The sequence below is a fragment of the Camelina sativa genome, chromosome 11 (genome assembly GCF_030686135.1).
Source record: "Camelina sativa cultivar CO46 ecotype springtype chromosome 11, ASM3068613v1".
NCBI lineage: Eukaryota > Viridiplantae > Streptophyta > Magnoliopsida > Brassicales > Brassicaceae > Camelina > Camelina sativa.
In genome coordinates this window covers 38,782,985-38,805,217 of record NC_141890.1, presented here as the reverse complement: position 1 = coordinate 38,805,217, position 22,233 = coordinate 38,782,985, and the positions used below count along the sequence as shown (strand labels likewise).

The following is a 22,233-nucleotide window of genomic DNA, read 5'->3' as shown; positions in this document are numbered from 1 at the left end:
CATGTTAATTCAGTATCCGAGTATATAGAATGTATTTTTATATCTGAGTTGTTGATTCAATCATTGGTTTCATATTAAAAAAAGATGGCACACACTTGGTGGTACTCAGCATGTCAAACGTGAATCGAAAAGTCCTTTTGAGTCCATCATTCTCAGTAGCAAGGTCATTGATTCTTTTTTTTTACTAGTTCTTATAAATTAAAAGAAAAAAAAAATATATGTCTTAATTAAGTAAATAAATTTAGACAATCTATTTATGGATGTATTAGCGTTTGCAGCTTTTGAAGTTTATCTTCTTTGTTGAATTTTGACATTTAAACTCCAAACTTTGTTCCATGTTCAATTATTCGACAAACATTGAACCTGTTATATTTATGATACACTACATCCCATGAAACTTTGTATTTACAGTTACAAAAATATTTTTTTTTATGTTTTAAAATTTGTATTTATATATAAAAAGTTATACATTGAAAAATCCACAAATTAACTTTAAACGTGAGTCTTTTAACTTGTCTTTTAACTTTGAAAGAAAGAACATACGTTATATTTTCTTTTTTTGTATTATGAAACTATTCACTTTTTTGTCATTGTTCATCAAAACATATATTTTATTTATTGTGCGTTTATTATTTTGTTAATTTATGAATCATATAAGAAGTAAATTTGTCATTATTACATTACAAACAAAAAGTTTGTTTGAAAAAAAGAAGAAAAAATCAATCTTTTTCCATATTCCACTATCAGTTAAAAAAAATATATCAAGAAAACTTGAATAAAATGACTATGAAAAAAATATTAAAAATATATATACGAAGTAGATGAATAATAAATTTTAGCAAAATTTTTTAACTAATACACGTTTGATGACTAACATAAGGTTGAAAATGAATCACAACACGTTTTCCCACATTTATATATGCATTGGACGACGATGTCCATATCATCATCATCATAAGTGATTAACTTCTACTGACTGAGAAAATCTAATTTATTTAACCTAACTATAGTTAATCTATATAATGCACACGTCTGCATGTTAATTCAGAATCCGAGTAGAATGTATTTTTATATCTAAGTTGTTGATTCAACCACTTCAAATCTATGTATGGATGTAGGCAGTAGCATTTGCAACTTTCCAAGTTTATCTTCTATCTTGAATTTTGACATTTTAAACTCCAAATTTTATTCTGTGTTTAATTATTCGACAAACTTTGAACTTGTTATATTTATGATACACTACATTCCATGAAAATTTGTATTTATATATATAAAGTGTTACATTGAAAAAAATCGCAAATTAACTTAAAACATGACTCTTTTGACTTTTCTTTTTAAAATTTTGAAAGAAAAGAATACGTTATATTTTGTTTTTATTATAAAAGTTATGAAACTAATCACGTTTTTGGTAATTGTTCATTGAAACATATATTTTATTTATTTTGTGTTTAATATTTTATTAATTTATGAGTCATATAAGAACTAATTTTGCCACTATTATATCAAGAACAAAAAGTTTGTTTAAAAAAGGCAAAAAAAAAATCAACCTTTTTCCATATTCCAATATCAGTTTTTAAAGAAAAATATATTAACAAAAGTTGAGTAAAATGATTATGACAAAAATTAGATATACTAAGTAGATGAATAAACAGTAAATTTTAGCAAAATGTTTTAACTAATACATATTTGACGAATAACATAGGGTCAAAAATGAATCATAAGACATTCTCCCCCATTTATATATATGCATTGGACGACGATGTCCATATCATCATCAGTTCATCATAAGTGATAACTTCCACTGACTAAGAAACTATACTTGATCTTTTTTTTTTTCCAAAATATATATAAACAACTCATGAGAGAAACATCCAGAGATTTTCAAGACGTCTTCGTATTTCTATTTGTTGCTAGTTGACTATTAAACAATTGAGTCAATGAAGTGTTCTGACTTTCTGAGAAAAATATATATGACTATTGGGCCGATAATGGGCTGATAATGGACCGAACACCTTAAAATGTAAAATTTTCAAATAAAAGTAACGATTTGATAGATCATGAGACGACCACCAAACCAAAAAAAAAAGATTTGACAGATAACAGAAAAACAAAAAAGCTTCTCCTCCTTCCTCCTCCTTACCAAAATCTCGAGTCTCGACGGTCTACCGGAAAAAATGGCTGCTAATTTCTGGAATTCGTCTCACTAGTAATCATTCTTTTCAACTTTACCCATCAAAGTTCACTTCTTCTTCTCCTTCTACGCAACTTTTTAATTTCAATTTCTCGACTTTATTTATTTATTTTTTTTTTCTGGTTTGGACAAAGCAGTAAACAGCTTTTGGATCCAGAAGAAGTCGATGTAGAACGTGGTATCTCAATTGATGATTTCAAGCTCATCAAGTTCCATATGTCTAATCGTAAGAAAGCCTCTCTTTTTTTCTTTTTTTTTTCTCACTCGCAAATTTGTTTGTCTCTGTTGCAACTGGTTTGGATAATTTTTATAGATGGATCAAAGGAAGTATTGAGTTTATATATATGTCTCTTTGTTTTTTTTTTCAGATATAATGAAATTGGCTCAGCACATTAAAGTGAGGCAAAGGTTAGTTTTTTTTTTTTGCAATTTGGGGATCCAATTTTTGCTAAATCAGAGATTCTACTGTTGCAGTTGTTTTTGGTTCAGTAGTAACCTGGAATTTAATTTGAATGTTTGCCCTACTTATGTAGGGTTGTAGCTACTGCAATTACGTATATGAGGCGGGTTTATATCAGGTATGCAATGTATAATTTGTATATCTTGTGATTGTGAGGTATTATTCAATGAGTTAAATTCTTCTTGTTTGCCAATAAATTAGTTGTTGACAGTTCTTGTTTATTTATTCAAAAGCATAGTCATGCCAATGTGTCTATATGTTTGATCTCTGTCATCAAACACCATAAGGTGTGCAACCGAAAGTTTTCAGTTTTAGCCACTAATATCTTCTTTTGACATTATTATGCTGTCTCAGAAAGAGTATGGTAGAGTTTGAGCCTCGTCTTGTGGCACTTACGTGCTTGTACTTGGCTTCTAAAGCTGAAGAAAGCATTGTGCAGGCCAGGAATCTTGTTTTTGTCAAAAGATTGTGTAATATCTTCTTCTACTGTGTCTATTTTTTTTTGGAACGTTTTTGACTTTTCACTGTTGCTTAATTCTATGAGAACCTCCTTCAATATGCGTTTTTTTTTTTTTTGTTGACATTTCGACTACGATTCTTATGTCGTTGCAGATCCTGATGAGTGCAAATATGAACTAAAAGATATATTAGGAATGGAGATGAAAGTCTTAGAAGCACTAGACTATTATCTGGTTGTGTTTCACCCTTACCTTTCATTATCTAAGTTTGTACGCTTCACCTCTCTTATCTGCTTTTCAGAAGCCGTATAATTTTCACATGTTTCCTCTTATTGTCTGTAGTTGCCTTTAATGTTTTTGACTTCATTATAACCAATGAAGTGTTTTGGACCAATTGTATTTTATATTCCTTGGTGAGAGTTTTGTGTGCCTTGATGGTATCTAAACCTATATGTTTCCCTATTATGGAACTGAGAATTCATTTTAGTTAGAAGATCAACATTTTCATATCAAGAACTCATTCTTTTGATTACTCAGGTATTTGCAAGATGCTGCAATAAACGATGTAAATATGAACCAGATCACATGGTAAAGTCCTTCTATATGCGAAATTTTGCTTATTTCTTTAGATCTCTGACCTGAGTAAAAAGCATTAAAAAAAAACTAAGGTTTGTTTTCGTGTTTCAGGGGAATTGTTAACGATACATATAAGATGGACCTCATACTTGTACACCCACCTTATCGCATAGCGCTAGCGTGCATATACATAGCAAGTGTCCACAGAGAGAAAGACATCACTGCATGGTTTGAAGATCTTCATGAGGACATGAACTTGGTCAGTCATTCTTCCAAGAAAAAACCCTACAACATTTTGCATGGTCTGCTGTTTTCTTTAGTGACATTTAAACCTTTACATGGGGGCAATTGGGTTGCAGGTAAAGAACATTGCCATGGAGATTCTGGACTTCTATGAAAACTACAGAACAATCACCGAGGAAAAAGTGAATTCTGCATTCAACCTCCATCTCCAACATTTATCTCACATAAAAAAAAAAAAAGGATTATAGACTTTCACAAATTGCCCATCTTAGCTTTGTGGCAAAACATGTAACATTCATTGATCATTTTGTGTTTCCTAATCTAAACCTAAACCTTTTTTTTTTTTTTTTGTCAAAAACCTAAACCTCTCTTAGAAGAAAAAAGAAGAAAAAATAAAAAACTATGTTAGAAAAAAAAAACCTAAGATCATATTGATCATGACTTCATGAGAAAAAAAAAAAGATTTATAAGATTGAGTAAATTAGTTTAATTTTATATATATATATATAGTAACAAAAGACACAATTTTTTTGTTTTGTTTTTGTTATAAATAAAACTAAAATTGGGATAATACTTTATATACTTTTTCCTTGCTTTACCGTATGCTCTCTCATTGTCCACCAAAAAATAAAAATAAAAATAAAAACTTTTGTAATTTTTGAAGTTGAAGGATCGAAGAAGCAGCTATGGCTTCCAATTTCTGGACTTCGACGCATTAGTAAGTTTTCAATCTTAATATCACAGATCGTTTTTTTGATTCAATTTGTATGTGTTCCTGATTTGATTCGTGTTCTGGGTTTTTGATTCGTACAGCAAAGAGCTAAAGGACCCAGAAGAGATTAATGTTGTTCATCCCATTGATGCTCAGAGAGGAATCTCTGTTGAAGATTTCAGACTCATCAAGCTTCATATGTCTAATTGTCTGTTGTTTTCCAGATTTTAATCATCTCTATGTGTTGGAATTTTGTGGATCATCAATTAAAACATTCAAGGGTCTTTCTTGTTGTTCGTTTTCAGATATATCGAAATTGGCACAACACATTAAGATTAGGCAAAGGTGAAGTCTTTTCGTTGTTAGTCTTTAAAAGAGATATGAAATGTGCTACGACCCTTTGAACAATGCTGACTGATTTAGCACTTATGATTCAGAGTTGTTGCAACTGCAGTTACTTATATGCGTCGTGTCTACACAAGGTATGTATGGCTTTGTTCTTGTTTCTGGTGATTTGATGGCATGAGGCCTTGATCATTGATTATATGGTGTACTGTGTTTGTTGACAGAAAGAGTTTGACGGAATATGAGCCTCGGCTTGTCGCACCGACCTGTTTGTATTTGGCTTGCAAAGCAGAAGAGAGTGTGGTGCACGCCAAGATTCTTGTCTTCTACATTAAAAAATTGTGTAATTTTCTGCTTCAAGCTTGTTTGGTTAGAAAATTTGTTTTGAGTTTTATCTGAGTTTCTGATGAGATTTGGATGTTTCACTCTCTGCAGATAATGATGAAAAGTTTAGATATGAGATCAAAGATATCCTGGAAATGGAGATGAAGATCTTGGAAGCATTGAACTTCTACCTTGTTGTATTCCACCCGTACCGATCTCTGCCTGAGTAAAGTCTTTTGCGTATCTTTTGCTTTGGATCTTTTATGTGTCAGACATCTAAATATTTTTGCAATGCATTTCCTTTTGATTATTCTTCTTGCTTTACTTACAGGTTCTTGCAGGATTCTGGAATCAATGACACAAGTATGACCCATTTAACTTGGTATGTATGGAAAACTTTTGTCCTTTATTAAGCTTAGGGATGAAGTTTTGTTGAAATCAACAAGTCAGTTGTATATAAGTTACAAACATGTTTTGATTTGCAAGCAAAAAAAGTAAATGCTCTCTTGACTGCTTTTAGTTTTCTTTGGAAACTATAGGGGTCTTGTCAACGACACTTACAGAATGGACCTCATCCTTACACATCCGCCTTTTCTCATCACACTCGCTTGCATTTACATTGCTTCTGTACACAAAGAGAAAGACATAAGGACATGGTTTGAAGAGCTTTCCGTCGACATGAACATTGTAAGTCTTATGTTTATGCCTTTACGTCGTAAACATTGTTATTGTCCTTTTAACTCTCTGTGAAGATATTAGCTCTGATTGTTACTAGAATGCATATGGTCCTGTTTAATTATTCATCGGTGCGTTGTGAACATATTGGCAGGTGAAGAATATTGCAATGGAGATATTAGATTTCTATGAAAACCATAGACAATTCACGGAAGAGAGAGTTGTCGCAGCCTTCAACAAACTCGCTACAAACCCGTAAAGTTTTAGACGACGAGGAATCTTTCTCTAATTGTCTCTGTTTTTGTTCCCGTGAGAAAATATAATGTTTTGCCACATGTTTTGGAAATGAGATGATTCCGTTTATTGTACATCAGTTTTGCTCGTCTTGGCTCAACCATATCTTGCTTATGCGCATACACACAGTAGAAAAGGTGGCTAATTTCGTTTGTTGTACATCAGTTTTGTTGCCTATGCGTATACAGAGTACCAAAAGGTGGCAAAACTAACAAAACCCAACCTATTTTAGTGATGTAAATAAAGCGTACAAAAACAATCTGTGTCAAGTCATAAACGAGAAAACAAAACAAACCGTGTCATGCATTTTTAGACAAAATAAAATTCAACAATTTTTACAATGAACTCCAAAAACCAAGGTTCGTTTCTCCATTTTGTGAAAGAGTTCTCAAGCATTATTTATATATGATATAGTTTTTGATATTCTGAGCCACAACATAATATTTGCACTGAAAGCGAGAGCTCCGAGACTAATCCAAGACTTGGTACCTTATTAGTGACTCTTATGAAACAGCCTTTATCTCTTATTGAGCCCTTCAAGTTTCCCATGTGATTTTGGTGAATCTATATATAAAAGAATTTGGCTAGCTTATTGTTCGTTCCTGCACCTATTTCAGAGATGATCACCTGTGTTAGAACAATGTATAATAGTTGAGACTGTCCACATGACTTTCACACGAATCCAAAGAAGATGCAAAAAAAAAACCAACAAAGTGAACATTAAACCATTTCTTTTTACCTGCTACTAGTTATTCGTCTTGCTCTTCGTCACAATTGATAAATTGAACACTGGGAATGTGCTGGACTTTGTAGTAATCTTCTCCACCTGGTATCAGTTTCTCCGTCCACTCCCTCTTCATTCCTTCAATCTTCACTTCCTTTAAAGATGTTATGTACTTGAGTCCATCAGGAAGTTCCTTCAACTTCTTGCAATCATGTATCATCAAGGTACCAAGGCATGGCATCGACCCTTCTTCTACTATCCACTCTTCCAACTCCGATTGTTTAGATACATTCAGAGCAAATAACAGAGGAAAACCACCTTTTGAGCACATTATTTTCCTCCCAACGAATGCCTCATCTCTTAGTTCAACCGACTTCAAATGAAACATCTTTTCTAGAATCGGCATTGGATCCTCCTCCATGCGGCAATCAGATAGTTAGTTCTATATGTGCAAGGTGGGGAGGGAATTGATGTTGATCAGGAATATTTGACATACTTACTATCAATCTTAACTCTTATAGATGAATAAAATCCAGAAAGAATTCTCCCACATAATCATCATCCACAGGGGTTCTGTGCCAACCAACGAAATGAAGTGTCTCCAGGTTTCGCAATTTAGGGAAAGATGACGATAGGGTTTTAAAAGTACACCTTTTGCTCAAAGATACAACGAGAATTCTGAGCTTGATCATACGGATGAGGTCCCTCACACTACAGTGTTGCGTTGAGAAATGCCACAAGTACTCCAGGTTCACTAGATCACCCAATTCCAACTTGGTTTTATCATGCATGTACCGAGGTAGGGAAAGGTACCTCAACTCTAGCATCTCTTTCAAAACATTTGGCACATGAACCCCTTCTAATGGAGCAACATTTAAGTCCAAATAGAGCAGACGCTTTAAGTTCCTCATAGTAGAAGGTATATGAGATACTACAGCCTGGCATAAGTTCAAGAATCTCAAGTGGATGAGCCCTCCAATGCTAGAAAGCAACTTTCCTCCTTCAAACTTTACATAGAAAGATCCAACACCCTGAGCAATGGTAAACTCTGGAAGCATGAAGCTGACTGTTTCCAATCCTCCTCCTCCTCCTCCTCCTCCTCGAGTCCCCAAAATACAAAAAAAATCTGACTTTTCTATTGTTTTTGTGTCCCAGTAAACAAAGAAGGGCATTACCACTATGTACGGTGAGTCTGCGAGGAGATTGAGCACTGATGGTAGTGGAGGTGGAAGTAAGGTTGTCTTTGATAATTTGTAGGAAGTTCTCTTCTTTGACTTTAGATAAACAGACTTCTCTCATCATGTCATGCATTTGACAATATTCATATCTTGAACTCAAATAGGGCTTTTCAGGAATAACCATATTTCTCCTCACTAGCTCTTCTAGGTACCCTTCTCCACTATCTTGGATGGTTGATCCATCGTAAATTCCTTCTGCAGCCCAGTAACTGAGCAATATCTGCAAATCTATCTTTAAATATTCGGAGAAAATTGCTAGGTAAAGGAAACAATGCTTTAAATGCATTGGCAAATCTTCATAACTCAGAGATAATATTCGGTAAACCGAATTGAGACTGTTGTCATCTAAGCACGATTTTCCTACGATTTGAGCTCCGATATTGTCATAAACTCTTTTCCACTCACGAGCTGTATGTTTATTAGCTAACAAACCTCCCAACACTTTAACAGCTAATGGTAGTCCCCCACAATGCGTGACCATTTCCTTTCCCATAGCTTCCATTTCTTCATCAAGCCTTAATTCTGCACAACATCAAACATTTCAAGATGTGAGCTGCAAAATAAATTTACTAGATTCTTGATCTTAATTTGATATTTGAAACTGTACCAGTTTCATCTTTCGTAGAGAATACTATCCTCTCACAGAGCTTCCAACTTTCTTTGGGATTAAGAATTCTTACTTTAAAAGCTAAACATGTTGGATCAACATGTAACCCAACACCTTCATTCCGAGAAGTAAGTAGCATCTTCCAACCTGCAAAATATTTTTGTGTTCATCATTTTAGGGAATAAATTAAAGACATTTCTTCTATATATTTCTTTTAACATTCACACAAGTTCGCTCACCTCTTTTATGAGGAAACACAGCTTTTACTCGATCCCAGTCTTCTTCTTTCCATACATCATCAAGGACAACCAAATATCTAATTGTCTCAAACAATTGAAAGAGTTTACCCTGGATTGTATATTCGTCCATCTGTAAAATATCACCATCGTGTGGCCGAAGTTCTTGAAAGATCCTCTGCCAGACATGCTTCTGCGTAAACTGTTGTGAAACGCAGACCCATGCAAATTCATCAAAATGACGTCGGACAAAGTCATGATGAAAGACTTGTCTGGCCAGAGTGGTTTTACCAATAACCCCCATCCCAGATATGGAAACGACTTGAACGTTATCATTGTCCACCAAATGACCAACCAATTCTTCAACGCTCGGCTCCACCCCGACAAGATCGCTTTCAGAACTGTTAGGAAACGTTTGCCGGATCTCCCTCTGCTCCCTTTGTCTGTCCTGAAAAGACAGCGAACGACCACCATGATCAATGATTTGTTGAATTCCAAAACTCTGCATTTCCCCAATCACCTCAGAGATCCTCTTAGTGATGCCTTTGATATCTGAAGCAACTTTGTGGCGATCCATCAAGAAGCAAGCAAGTCTTCTCGCTTGCTCCTTTATCCCTTTTCCTCTAAATTTGTTCAGAAGAAACGATTCAATGATATCCTCAGCATCATAAACAATGTCTTTGACATCTTCTAAGAAGTTTCTCATCCTTTCACTTACATGTTTCTTGGCTTCTGCATCTTTCAACAACGATTGTAACCTTCTTAGCTGCAGCTTTAGTCCATCAACTTGCTCATCAATTCCCTGCAATCGCTCAGATTCTCCGCTCAGGAGATCCCAAAGCTTCTCAACTCCAAACGACACAACTCCTCCAGCCATAAAATACTCGTCCACAATCACCTACCACAAACCAGCAAGAACGCCAAGAAAAGAAAATGATCTAAATTCTCAGAAAGCGATCAATTTTGTCAAAACAAGTTGACTCCAAGTCAACCTTGTCCAGCCTACCAATCTATTGGCTGAGAGTTTTCCACAGTAATATATATTAGATGATTAACGGTCCCATATGATTAATAAATTGATCAAATAAGATCTATATATATATTATAGGGCAGAATATTAAATTAGATGCTGCACATGAAGAACTAGTATCACAACTTATCTACCAAATTGAAGAAGCTGCTGCTTGATTTTCATGAATGGTAAGCTTCTTCGTGAGCTTTAGAAAGGAAAGAGGACCGTTTCTGGTTATTTTTTCATGTTCTTCAACCGATGACTCAGTCGTATCATTGGCCTATTGGATTCTCCAGCTCATTCACACTGATGCTTGAACTCTGCAAACATATCACATATGACATATATAGGTTGTTAACTTCAGAGGCAAAATTTTCAAGAGGGGCTACACAAAACATTACACTGTTGAAACTATTAAGAGGATTGTAATCATAACTCATAGCTAAAACAGTAAAACCTAGCGCTTGTAAAAGAAAATGAAACTTGAACCGAGCATATTTATTCACTGTATTAAATTAATCATTCCAGAGTAATAAAACACCCATACACCTTACTCATTCTACGTCCTCTATATTGCTTGAATATCCGGGGATAACAAAACCACGACAACTGTCCAATATTTGTAAGCAGAGCAAAACGGCAACAGATTGATCGGTCAATAAGCAGTATTTCATCATAGTACATGACTACATGACCGGACACACAAATCCAAAGGGATTATAGCTTACCGTTTCAGCCGGAAGAGATAGCCTTTGAGAGATGAAAGAGCAACATGCTTATCAAAACAAAAGACTACCACGTCACCAGTGTATCCTTGACTCAACAGCTTTGGATGCAGTGATATCTTTACCCACTCATATCATCATCAGTAGGGGTTCTTGGCAACAGTGCAAATACAAGAAAGAATGGTAACTTAATTGCTTTTCAGTATCAAGACGGCAAAGATTCTTTGTGATTTTTGTTATTTGTGGTTGCATCATCACTCCATCAATCAAGATCACAATTATTAAGCTAACTAATTTGTTCATCTAACTTGCTCTGTCTTCAAAGGGAATTCTCAACACGAAAAAAGCACTAAACCCTTAAGCTAACACACTTCATGTGAAGTAATTTCCCTAAAGTCTCTACTAAGCATTTTATCGAGACCTTCACTGCATTGATCATCGGAGAAACAAACACCAAAAATTTTCTCACCCATTTTAGCACTAAAATCAATCTATCTTTCACCAAATATGCTTCTGTGTGAGAAATTGAATTTCGATCATTGTACTAAGACATGGAAACAAATTGAAGTTGGTAAAATTATATCCGTAAACAGGAAGTTAAACTGCTTACAAGGTTTTGAATTAAAGAGTTATCTACGTGACCAAAACTAAAAATAACAAGTGTATCAATATCGTGCGACTGAAAAAGCACGTGCCACCACTAAGGGAACGTAGCAACTATATTGCATTAATGAGAGAGAGATTTAGGATTGAAAGAAATGTGTTTACTAAAATTTTACACATTACACTGTTGGGCATGGAGCTAATAAGAAAGGTTATATAATACCAAAAATCTTCAAGCTTTCGTTAGAATCGAAGAGAAGATATTCTTGGTTTTCTCAAGAATACTCGTGTACCAAATCCTGATAAACCAACGATCGCTAGGATTGAGAAACAAAGGGTTAATCAATTACTTAATACCCACAACGATTCAAAAAGAGTCTGGAATTTTTCATTCCTAGTGATCATTGCTTTAGTCAGGATTTGGTACAATAGTATTCCTGAGAAAACAAAGTCTATCTTCCAACTCAACGATTCTGATGAAACAAAAAGATCTCTGACACTAACCTTCTTCCGTGATCACTCTGATAACACGTTTCCATGCCCAGTAACACACACAGAACCCTACTCTTTTTTTCTTTTTTATTTTCTCTGTAATATACAAACTTCATCTACTAATGTTGGTGTGATGCAAGCAGAGAATCAAAATTGCGTGCAGAACCAAAGGCCACACATATCCTTGTCCATATAACACAACATGTCAAACAACGAGTCAACAACAAAATTAACCTCTCTATGGATTTACTCTACTTACATCTTCATTCATTCTTTTTTCCCCACCCATGCAGAGCTTTGTGGGTGTTCATATTTTATGGGCATATAACATATTTAATCCCTGCTATGGAGTGCTGTGTCGCTCTTCTTTAAAGAGCCATCATAGATGCTGATGCTAACATAGCAAACACTGCTGCAAAGTAGCGTGGCGTTGTGTGAGGGATACTTCTCCTCATGGGTTGTGGCGTAGGAGCATCCGAGAATATAGTCACAGCTAAAATGGAATAACATAAGGTAGAGCTACAATATCCGCAGATTCTACTCTGAAAGCTTGGTTCCAGACCTGCAAGGATTCCCCAGAATCTGGAGTATCTGTTCTCGCCTTTTTTAACTTGACACCCGACTGACCAAGTAGCCATTCTTGGTCATCATCAACCTCCGGCAACAGCTCCCTTGTTGGTACATTGAGTATCTGATTGAGATACTTTAGGTCAGGATGAGGCGGCTTTATGGATGCTTCACCATTTTCCTTGACTTTCACTTTCATTGTTGCAGCCAAAGGGCTTGGTGGACAGACCTTTTGTTTTTCTCCAGATACAGCAAAACCGTTAATCCTAACTTCTTTGACTTGTGGCTTGCAAGTCGTTTCTTGCACCTTAGATGCAGGCATTGGAGGAGTTCGGGGTGCACCTAATGTTCTTCCATTTTCCACAGATGGTGAAGAAGTTGAGTGCCTCTGTAACTTGTGTGGCGTGGTTCCATTCTCTGCACATAAATTAAAGACTAATGTTAGAAAAACAAAGAGTGAAGAACATTGTCAACGTTTCATTAGTCCAAATAACTACCACACTACCCAGAGACTAAGAAATTGAATTATCTTTTTAAGGTAAGAAAACATAACATGATTGGATCATAAAACTATAAGGTGCTTTTAAGTACCAAGCCATATTATCATACTATGGTTAATATGGCAACTACACTCCTCATTCACCAGACAGAGAATCGGATCAGGGAATAAACTCACCATACAAGAATCCATTTGTCTCATGATCCTTCCGCTTGCCAAGATTTCCCTCAGTAATAACGTTCTTGACGCTCGCCCGTGAAAGGTCAGGCGGTTTGCTATTTCTTATGTCCAGATAGTCCTTTTCCCTCTCCTCTAATCTGGGCCCTCCTATCAATTTTGGTTTCTCCTGGCGAGTTTTATTTATTGACTCTATGTTTTCCTCTTTCTTCTCTTTAATTCTGTCTTTATCTTTTGCTTCATTCTTCTTTTCCCCTTCTTGATCCCTTGGTTTATCACCCGTGGTCACACTTTGCTTGCGGTGACTCTTCTCCGCTGATTCTGTTTGCCTCGCCTGGTCTCTGTTCTCCATCGGTTTACTCATAACCTCAGTTCTTTTCTGATTTGCACCTAAGTATACTCGAGAAGTAGCATTTTTAGAACTTTTTGCCGCTGCAAAATTCTTCGGGGTATTGATTCTCTTATCTTCATCCACCCTATGGGTTATTTCCTCAACTGGGCCATTCTCAAATGCTCTTCCAGTTATTCCTAAATTTTTTGGGTTGGGATAATCAATCTTTTGTGCACTCTGACTTCCTGTTGCTTCTTCGTCATATCTGATCCTTCTTGCCAGGTCCTGTACATACTTTGACTCTCCATTGATATTATTCTGCACGGCATTTGTTACAAGTTTCTCTCTGTGCCCGGTGTTTGTCAGAACCTCTGCTTTCTTCTCCTCCAACGGTTTGCTTTTTTCTTTATCTTTCTCCTTGTCTTTCCGATCTTTATGTTTGTCTTTCTTCTCCTTTCTTTCCTTCTGTTTGTCTTTGCTTCTATCTTTACTCTTTTTCTCTTTACCCTCTTTCTTTTCTTTATCCTTCTTGTGCTTCTTTTCCTTGTACTTGTCCTGAAATTCACATCCCATGAAGAAACATATAAGGCAGCAGCATATAGTTCCACTTCCACCTATAACAGACTGTACTCTATACGTGGCAAAAGCATAAAAGACAATACAAAAGCATTTCAGCATAAAACTGTCATTTTCCAGAGGAGAATTACACTTGAAAGAAAAACGAAAGCCTCCAAATCCCTCAACTATTAACAGACCAGATTTACCATGCTTTTGTAGATAGGATAAGACATTCAAAACCCATATGAGCTTATATACGGCTGCGGGCCAAAAATAGTGAAAAGGATGGATATGCATTGTTTTTCTTTTTCTTTATCCTCTAGTAGGTAAATAGTCTGATCTATCTGCCGTAAACTACTACCAGTAAATTCAAGCTCCATAACTAACTCCTAATAAACTCCTCAATATTTTTTCTGAGTACCATTTACTGCAGTGTCTTAATTATGGCTATGCAATCACCTACATCAATGCAAGGCACCCTCACTACTTCCCGATCCTTAAATAGTCTAATCTAATACCGGTTGTGAAAAGAGATACTAATATGGTCCTCAGGTCAAATAAGCAAACCCTTGAGAAAATAATCAATGAGATAAATCATTCTAACATCTAACACAACGAATTACATGAACAGCCCTTCAGTTGGAAGCTTACAATTCCCCATTTAAATTCAATCAAAGATCCATCACCCTTAATGTGTTCTATATATAGTAGGAGACAAAGGAACATTCTCGTAAATCTGGAAAAGAAAGGTACAATTCTATAGATGACACGAGATACATCTCTGATGATTTCTCTCACATATAAGTACCAATCGATCAGCATCAGCGATACTCTCATAAGAGATAGTCAAATCCTTCCTATCGATCGCAGTTTACATGAGAATACTCAAGGTTTAATCACCAAGCAATGAGGTTACCATAATAGCAAAAGACGAATTCTCCAGAGTCTAAGAATCACCTAATCAAATGGTTTACTAAGTATGTCTATAAGTCCTAAAAAACAACACAAAACATTCCACAATACAAAGAATTCCACAAAACCCATTAGACTCCAGTCTCATGCAATCCTTGTGTTTCCTCTAAAAATTGGTTACTAATTTCTAAAAATAACCAGAATGACAGTGATTCAAAGTAGAGTAAGTTCTAAGAGTTGACATATTAACCTTTACAAGAGGTTCTGCTTCGTCAGTTCTAATCTTCTTCTCATATCCTGGTGGAGGAAATGGGAAGCAGCGAGACATGGCACTTGTCCGTGGGAACTGTAAAGTAAGTATACTTTAACCACTCTCCTACTTTTTAGCTCATTTATCCCAACACTTGACCAGATCAGAATCTATGATCCTGTACACCATTCCAGCTCAAAATCCACTTTCCGACCCGCAGTAATCAAATTCCAAGTCCACAATTTCGAAATCACTTATAACTTAGCAATATTACACTTCTGAAACCCTCTGATATGGGTCAAACTTGAATTGAATTAAGAGTGGTACCCTCAAGATTATAACTTAGCCTGCCACAAAACCACATCACCAGAAATCAAGATCAGAACCACTTTACACAACTCACATTTGGAATTATGAACATCTCACAAAAAAAAGCACCTTTTAAGTTCAATTAATCAAAATCTCAACTCCGTGGCAAAGCTCGAATTGAATGTGAAGAAACCCAATTGGGCAAATAATACTGACTCCCGCATCAACAGCTCCAAATTCAATTCTCACACTCCAAGAATTGAGCTTTTCACTAATCAGGGTTGATTCCAAAAAGACGATCCAATCAAAACCCTAAAATAAATCAAAATTGAACAAAAACAAAACAAAATGTCAAGTGAAATCACAAAACTTATGCCAAAGGAACGTAAAGTCGAAGCTATGTACCAATCCTCTCTCTATGTGGGTTTTGAAGTAAAAGAAAACCAAAAAAATTTATCAGAAAACCCCAAAAATCAAAGCTTTTTAGTAATCTCTGCCCCGATCCAATTTCAAAACTCAAAAATCCAAACTTTATCAGTAAAACAAAATCAAAAGATGTTGCTTCAGTTTCATATAAAAAACGTACGATTTCGAAAAGATCTCAAGAGTGAGAAAAATATCAAATCTCTCATCTCTCTCTCTCTTCTCAATCTACATGTGTTGGCATAAGAAGTGTGTATATATATATACCTTCTCTTTCTGTGTAATAATATATCTGTAAATGTTCTTCTATGAAAGGTTTTATTTTTGAAAAAAAAAAAATTGAAACTTTTACGGGTTAAGTTTTGATGGGTTGGCTCTCTTTGATGTGGGAAGAAGAAAACTCTCTCTCTCTCTCTCTCTCTTCTTTGTGTGTTTCTCTCTCAAAACCCCAGCCAAGGAAAGAGAAACTTTGGCCAGAGAATGGTAAATTTGTATTTATAGACCAAGAGAAAGAAGATGGATACGTGTCATTCGTATACTTTATTTCTTCACATTCTCTTTACGTAAATGGGCCTTTTTGGACTATTTTCTTTATTTGGGCTTGGCCCGTTATTGACTGTTTGATTTGATTCTTCAAGTCGTCTGATTTTGTTACAAATTTATTGTACCAATGTTTTTTTTCAAAAATTCACTTCAGAGTAATGAGAATTGTGTGATTTGTGAAGCTTTCCGTTTCTTGGAAATGTTTAAAGAGTATGTGTGAAGTTGTATATACTATATAAAAAAGATAAATGGTGTTATGTAAGAGAGAATAAAATGGTTTTAAGTTTTAACAGAACTTATTGTCAATCTAGAGACACTCTCTATATTATCAATCATGATCAACTCTAGCCACCGATTATTTCTTCCTTCCAATGTGATATTTTCTTCGTTCAGAACATTTTCAAGTTTTCATTCTCATCATTTGCATGTGTATATATAACATTTGGATTACAACAAGTGGAAAAATTAAAAGTAAAACCAGAAAATTAAATAAAATTAGTACATTATTATTATTTTTTTTATTTTTTTTCTAGATTATTCTACAAATAGAATATCTCACGAAAGGTCTTCAAAGGTACATCGACAAATTGAATTGTCACAACTAAATACATTTTTCATTTTCTCAACACAGTGATATGCACATTGTTGGCAAAATAGAATTTTCATGTCATCAGGAGAGTGTCCAACATGTTCATCTGTTGGATCAATATCAGAGCTTAGTAGAGGAATGAAAAATGGAGTTTTTTTTTCCGAAATAGATTTTGCCATAATATTTGATACACCTATAAGTAATTCAAAAGAAAATGAAATTAGTAAGTTAATATTTTATTCTCCACTATAAAGCATGATATATATATATATATATATGTAATAATTAAAAATAATAATTTACATGATGCAACAAGAACTGCAAGAGTTAGGAAGAAAAATGTTGTCTTCATTTTCTAAAAAATTTGAAGGATTTTGTTTGCTAATCGTTTTGAGTTTTGGTTGTGATGTTTTAAAAGCAATATAGTAGCACATTTATATGTGCATTTACTTATGTTACATAGTAGTTACTAATTAATGTTTTATCAAACGTATTATATTATAAATAAATACTAGTAGTTAAAGAAACTATAAAATTTAATTTACACTTTTTGTTTAAGTTTTAAATACAACAATATTCAATAGTGAAATTATTACTTCAGGTAATAATGAGGAAGATATATAAATTTTGATTATAATATTATACAATAGATTAATAATCCTAAATATTATAATAAAGGTAATGCTATATTTTTCCTTTATTACGAACTTGGCATCTCAATTTATTATTATTTTCATTTTAAAATTTTATATAAATGTATTTGTGTAACTGTTTTTTTTTCTTATTTGTGGTTTTGAATGCAATAGTTAATACTAAAACATTTATGTATTCAAATAGACATAATAATTACAGAAATATGTTTGCGTACTGGTTTGATTTAGTTTATTTTTTTCTTAATTGAAAATTTGCATTTGGTAATATTAAAATTTTTTTAAGAATGTAACCCTCCTCAATTTAATTACAAAATTGAATGGGAAATAAAAAAAAAATCACAATAAACAGAATTGACATTTCAGTTTTGTTCAAATAATATCTTGAGAATGTAAAAATTGGATATACAAGCGAATTCCAGTCTAACTAAATATTGAATTGGATTGAAAAAGACGCGGATCCTTCAAAATGATCCATGGGGTCAATATATTATCCTCTGAGACTAGAAAAATACTTTAATAAAATATAGTACTATATTTTATGTAGACCAAAGAATATCTACATATTTCAAAATACTAATTAGTTTTGCTACCATTAATCCATTATACATTTGTTTCCCCCTATTATATCTGTTTTATATCATTATAGTTTTTTAGTTTAACTAACTCATTTAATAGATTCAGTAATTAACCTACCAAAAAAAAAGATTCATGCAATATGCAAATGCATGTATACATAACATTTGGGTTATAAGGGGAAAATGAAAAATAAAACCAGGAAATAAAGAAAATAGTACATTATTATTATTTTCATTGATTTTCAAGATTATTCTACAAATAGAATATCTTACAAAATGTCTTCAAAGGTACAACGACAAATTGAATTGTCACAACTAAATACATTTTTCTTTTTCTCAACACACTGATATGCACATTGTTGGCAAAAAAGAATTTTCATGTCATCAGGAGAGTGTCCAACATGTTCATCAGTTGGATCAATATCAGAGCTTAGTGGAGGAATGGGAAAGGGGGTATTTTCTTCCGAAATAGATTGTGCCATAATATTTGATACACCTATAAGTAATTCAAAAGAAAATGAAATTATTAAGTTAATATATTATTCTCGACTATAAAACATGGTATATATGTTTTATTTAAAGAGAATAAACTTACATGATGAAACAAGAACTGCAAGAACTAGGAAGAAAAATGTTGTCTTCATTTTCTATAGAATCTCAATATTTTAACCCAAAAAAAAATAGAAAGATTTTGTTTACTAAACGACTTGAGTTTTTGTTGTGATGTTTTAAAAACAAGATAGAGCACATTTTATATGTGCTTTTACTTATGTTACATAGTAGTTAATGTTTTATCAAACGTATGTTCTTATAAATGATAGTCCAAGAAACGATAAACTTTAATTTACAGTTTTTCTATCAAAGTTTGAAGTAAAATTTAGCATATAATTACTATATTCATTTTATACACAAAAATATTAAATTGTTTTTCACTGTTTTTTTTTCTACTCCTCTGAAGACATGGACAAATTACTAAATTAGGAAGAGGATACTAAAGCAACACAACCAATCTAATGTCTATTACTCATTCAATATAAACTACACACATAATTACGCAAGCTATAGACAAAATTAATTTCATATAGCCATCATTGACACTATAGAAACCTTTTGTCTCTCTCTATATATTTATATATGCAATGTCCACCAAAAATATATTTCAAGATTTTCTTTTAAGCAAACTGATTCACACACTGCTATTTTCTTCTTCTTCTGCATTCTCATTCTCTTTGAGCTTAAAAGCGCCATCTACATACTCCTCCGTGTCCCATAGGAATGTACCAAATGCCACAGCCTCAAGAAGCAGCCTCTTCAGGCTAGAAAATGATGTCACTATGCTCTCTTCGCTGATTCGCTCAGGACCGAAAAGAGCTAAGCACTGCTTCTCTATCGGGATTTTCGCTTCGTGTGACCTTGGCTTTGCGCATCTCTGCAATATCTTGGGATCAAATTCAGAAATGTAATGTCGTAGTTGATTGGTGAAATTTTCATGGTGTTAAGCCTTAGGTAAGCAGATTTCAGGAAGTATCCATAAAAGACGGAAGCTGTGTATACTTTACTGAGATGATTCTTATCAAAGCTATGGATTGACTCAAGTTCCCAGTTTTTTGAAGGCGAGATCTCAAGCCTTCCATTGTAGACGCAACTGGGAAGCTTTGGAACAAGAGGTACTCTTATCTCTGAGAATTTGTATAAGATTAACATATACATTATCTCTTCAGTCGCAGTTTGGCAATCAATCTCCTTAAGTTGAGCTATCCTTCTGAGAAACCACAAAATCAAATCAAGGTATTAGCATCCAATAAACCCCAAATACAAACTGAAAATGAAAACAACTAAAACATGGAATCATGATTCTACATTCAACGATTCACTACTCTGCATGATTAATGACTAAAACCAAAGATGGTGTCTTGTTCTAGAAATCTTTGCAAAATAACGAACTCAAATCGCGGTGTCATCTTACATAGAAACGCCAAATCATGAACCAACTGAAACATTAAATCAACCAAAGAGGGAATTTTCCAAAATCATATGATAGAAACTTAACCAAGATTATGTCTTTGAATGGTTGTACAGTATGCTCCAGAGCAGACTAAAATTGGATTAGTCTGCATTTAATGTACCATTCACCATTGCATACCAGTATGCATTGTTGCATACTAAAAATTTCCATACTAGTATGCATTTGAGCGTACAACTCCATACCATTGTAAATTCACTATTGGTCTGCATTTTTCATTCTGCTCCTCAAAAGCTCCATACTAATATAAACTCCATACTAATCTGCTCCATACCACAGTCTAATGTTTTGCATACCAAAATATTGGTATGCATTGTCCGGTTTACACCATACGGTACAACCATTCAAAGCCTATATCTGCAATCGTGATTTAACATTGAGTATGCAACTCCTCTACAAGATTAACTACTACAAACAATGAAATATGCATTTCTACAGAAAGTTCTGTCCGACTCCCACAATTAGACGATTCCATAGTTGTAACCAGAACTTGTAAGTTACAAGTTGTAACCATTGATTAGCATCAGTTTCTGGATCAATGACTACAATCATATAATCAAAGTTTCAAACATTTCTCAAAGAATCAAACGTTCCTACAATTAGGCAATTCCATAGTGGTAACAAACACTTGTAAACTATAGATTAGGATAATTTCATATCAACGACTAAAATTAAAGAATCAAAGAATTAATTATTTCTGGATTATTCAACTTCTAAAGCTTTGTTTCCTATAACTAAGTGATTCCACAGTGGCAACAAGTACTTGCAATTGTGATTAAGGAAGGAGGAAGGTTAAACTAACCGGTGGAGAGAAGCTTCATCGGAACCAGAACTAAGGAACATACGAGATAAGGCAGCTTCCTTATCATCAACGAGCTGTTTAAGCAAATCAGCGACGGCGAAATGAAAGAGCTGCCGCTTTTTTGCTAACACGCTGCTTAGAAACCTCCCCTGAGCTGAGCGTGGAACCAAAGGCGCATCTAGGCTTGGTACCGCTCCTGAAACTGTAACCACCACCAACGAATCGTAACGGACCTTACGCCGCGAGGGCAGAACAACGCAATCGCAGCCGCCGAGGTTTCGTCTAACGGAATTGCGTCGCGAGGGGATAAAAGAGAGAGATCCGTGGTGGGAGAGAGAGGTGTCTATTGAAAGAGAGAAAGCGATTTGAGAGATTTTTGGGATTGTGAAGATTGATGAAGAAGAAGAGTTAGTGGGAGCAGATTTGGATAAGGAAAAGGATTGGTAAATCCTTTATAAGTTCATTTCTTTTTCTTTTTTTTATTTATTTATTTTTTCTTAATTTTTGTGTGTGTGTAGTCTTAACAGTTAAAGTTCATTACCTTTGATGTCATAAATAGAAAACCTTTTAATTCTGATTTCATAAATAAAAAGTCTTGTTTGACAAAAAAAAAACATTTAAATTAAATGGGGCTTTAATTTCATTTATTGCTTTGTGTGGTTTGGTTGTGTGCGGTTGATCCTTGCTGATTTGGTAATTAGAGATGTCATTAGTCAACAAAGTAAATAAGCGGATAAATAGATGATTTAATAGTCATAAATAACGCGCCAAATTTGAAATTACAAAATAGATTTGATTTTGATTTAAGAAATCTCAATTTTTTTTTACCTTTTCAATTAGTTAAAATTATATAAAAGGATACACAAACCGATGGTGAAACATACATTTGAAGTTTTAATGGCTTCCAATCCAAATATGTTCATAACATCTGATCGCATAAACCATGCAAATTTATTTACTTCTCTTCATTTTTCTTCTTCTCAAAATTCACATGTTTCTAATCCAAATATGTTCACAGCATCTAGTTGTATGAACCATGCAAATATATTTGCTCCTCCTCCTTTTTTCTCTTCTCAAAATTCACATGCTCTTTTTCTTCTTTTTCAT

General features: G+C 34.1%; 6 protein-coding genes and 2 pseudogenes across 13 annotated transcripts; 2 read left to right on the top strand and 6 right to left on the bottom strand.

Moving 5' to 3' along the window:
• Nucleotides 1-2,044: 2,044 nt before the first annotated feature.
• Nucleotides 2,045-4,271, top strand: LOC104725346 (cyclin-C1-1-like). Of its 5 annotated transcripts, none has more exons than XR_015571543.1 (9): nucleotides 2,045-2,206; nucleotides 2,329-2,417; nucleotides 2,560-2,599; nucleotides 2,725-2,769; nucleotides 3,006-3,121; nucleotides 3,264-3,379; nucleotides 3,647-3,697; nucleotides 3,797-3,944; nucleotides 4,045-4,271. XR_015571543.1 is itself a non-coding variant. In XM_087473413.1 (9 exons), exons 1-9 carry the CDS (start codon nucleotides 2,175-2,177, stop codon nucleotides 4,174-4,176), a joined length of 765 nt encoding a protein of 254 aa, XP_087329539.1. In that variant the 5' UTR covers nucleotides 2,050-2,174; the 3' UTR covers nucleotides 4,177-4,271. The 5 variants fall into 5 exon arrangements, 2 of the variants coding, with proteins under 2 accessions (XP_087329539.1, XP_087329541.1); XR_015571545.1 differs by having other exon boundaries at nucleotides 2,050-2,206; nucleotides 3,264-3,343; XR_015571544.1 differs by having other exon boundaries at nucleotides 2,050-2,206; nucleotides 3,264-3,522.
• A 190-nt stretch (nucleotides 4,272-4,461) lies between these two features.
• On the top strand, nucleotides 4,462-6,352 carry LOC104725345 (cyclin-C1-2-like). Its single transcript, XM_010443995.3, has 9 exons — nucleotides 4,462-4,646; nucleotides 4,742-4,848; nucleotides 4,946-4,985; nucleotides 5,078-5,122; nucleotides 5,210-5,328; nucleotides 5,421-5,535; nucleotides 5,641-5,691; nucleotides 5,849-5,996; nucleotides 6,139-6,352. Exons 1-9 carry the CDS (start codon nucleotides 4,615-4,617, stop codon nucleotides 6,241-6,243), a joined length of 762 nt encoding a protein of 253 aa, XP_010442297.1. The 5' UTR covers nucleotides 4,462-4,614; the 3' UTR covers nucleotides 6,244-6,352.
• A 208-nt stretch (nucleotides 6,353-6,560) lies between these two features.
• LOC104725344 (disease resistance RPP8-like protein 3) lies at nucleotides 6,561-10,095 on the bottom strand (annotated as a pseudogene). The gene is made up of 4 exons (XR_015571542.1): nucleotides 9,087-10,095; nucleotides 8,848-8,994; nucleotides 7,018-8,762; nucleotides 6,561-6,886 (listed from the first exon to the last, which is right to left on the bottom strand). The product of XR_015571542.1 is annotated as a disease resistance RPP8-like protein 3 (transcript).
• Nucleotides 10,096-10,819: 724 nt separating this feature from the next.
• LOC147935141 (uncharacterized) lies at nucleotides 10,820-11,382 on the bottom strand. The gene is given in 3 exon segments (XM_087472874.1): nucleotides 10,820-10,939; nucleotides 11,192-11,238; nucleotides 11,241-11,382. Coding segments are annotated over 3 exon segments (186 nt in total). The 5' UTR covers nucleotides 11,260-11,382.
• Nucleotides 11,383-12,060: 678 nt separating this feature from the next.
• LOC104725343 (uncharacterized) lies at nucleotides 12,061-16,412 on the bottom strand. Of its 3 annotated transcripts, none has more exons than XM_087475850.1 (5): nucleotides 16,209-16,412; nucleotides 15,648-15,830; nucleotides 15,210-15,556; nucleotides 13,159-14,044; nucleotides 12,061-12,899 (listed from the first exon to the last, which is right to left on the bottom strand). In XM_087475850.1, the coding sequence occupies exons 3-5, from the start codon at nucleotides 15,285-15,287 to the stop codon at nucleotides 12,409-12,411; spliced, it is 1,455 nt and encodes a 484-aa protein (XP_087331976.1). In that variant the 5' UTR covers nucleotides 15,288-15,556; nucleotides 15,648-15,830; nucleotides 16,209-16,412; the 3' UTR covers nucleotides 12,061-12,408. The 3 variants fall into 3 exon arrangements, with proteins under 3 accessions (XP_087331976.1, XP_087331977.1, XP_010442286.2); XM_087475851.1 differs by having other exon boundaries at nucleotides 16,105-16,395; XM_010443984.3 differs by having other exon boundaries at nucleotides 15,924-16,219.
• Nucleotides 16,413-16,958: 546 nt separating this feature from the next.
• Nucleotides 16,959-17,472, bottom strand: LOC109127609 (defensin-like protein 220). The gene is made up of 2 exons (XM_087471688.1): nucleotides 17,377-17,472; nucleotides 16,959-17,266 (listed from the first exon to the last, which is right to left on the bottom strand). Exons 1-2 carry the CDS (start codon nucleotides 17,423-17,425, stop codon nucleotides 17,040-17,042), a joined length of 276 nt encoding a protein of 91 aa, XP_087327814.1. The 5' UTR covers nucleotides 17,426-17,472; the 3' UTR covers nucleotides 16,959-17,039.
• A 1,033-nt stretch (nucleotides 17,473-18,505) lies between these two features.
• On the bottom strand, nucleotides 18,506-19,013 carry LOC109127603 (defensin-like protein 220). The gene is made up of 2 exons (XM_019232563.2): nucleotides 18,897-19,013; nucleotides 18,506-18,797 (listed from the first exon to the last, which is right to left on the bottom strand). The coding sequence occupies exons 1-2, from the start codon at nucleotides 18,943-18,945 to the stop codon at nucleotides 18,571-18,573; spliced, it is 276 nt and encodes a 91-aa protein (XP_019088108.2). The 5' UTR covers nucleotides 18,946-19,013; the 3' UTR covers nucleotides 18,506-18,570.
• A 284-nt stretch (nucleotides 19,014-19,297) lies between these two features.
• On the bottom strand, nucleotides 19,298-22,233 carry LOC104728696 (UV-B-induced protein At3g17800, chloroplastic-like; annotated as a pseudogene).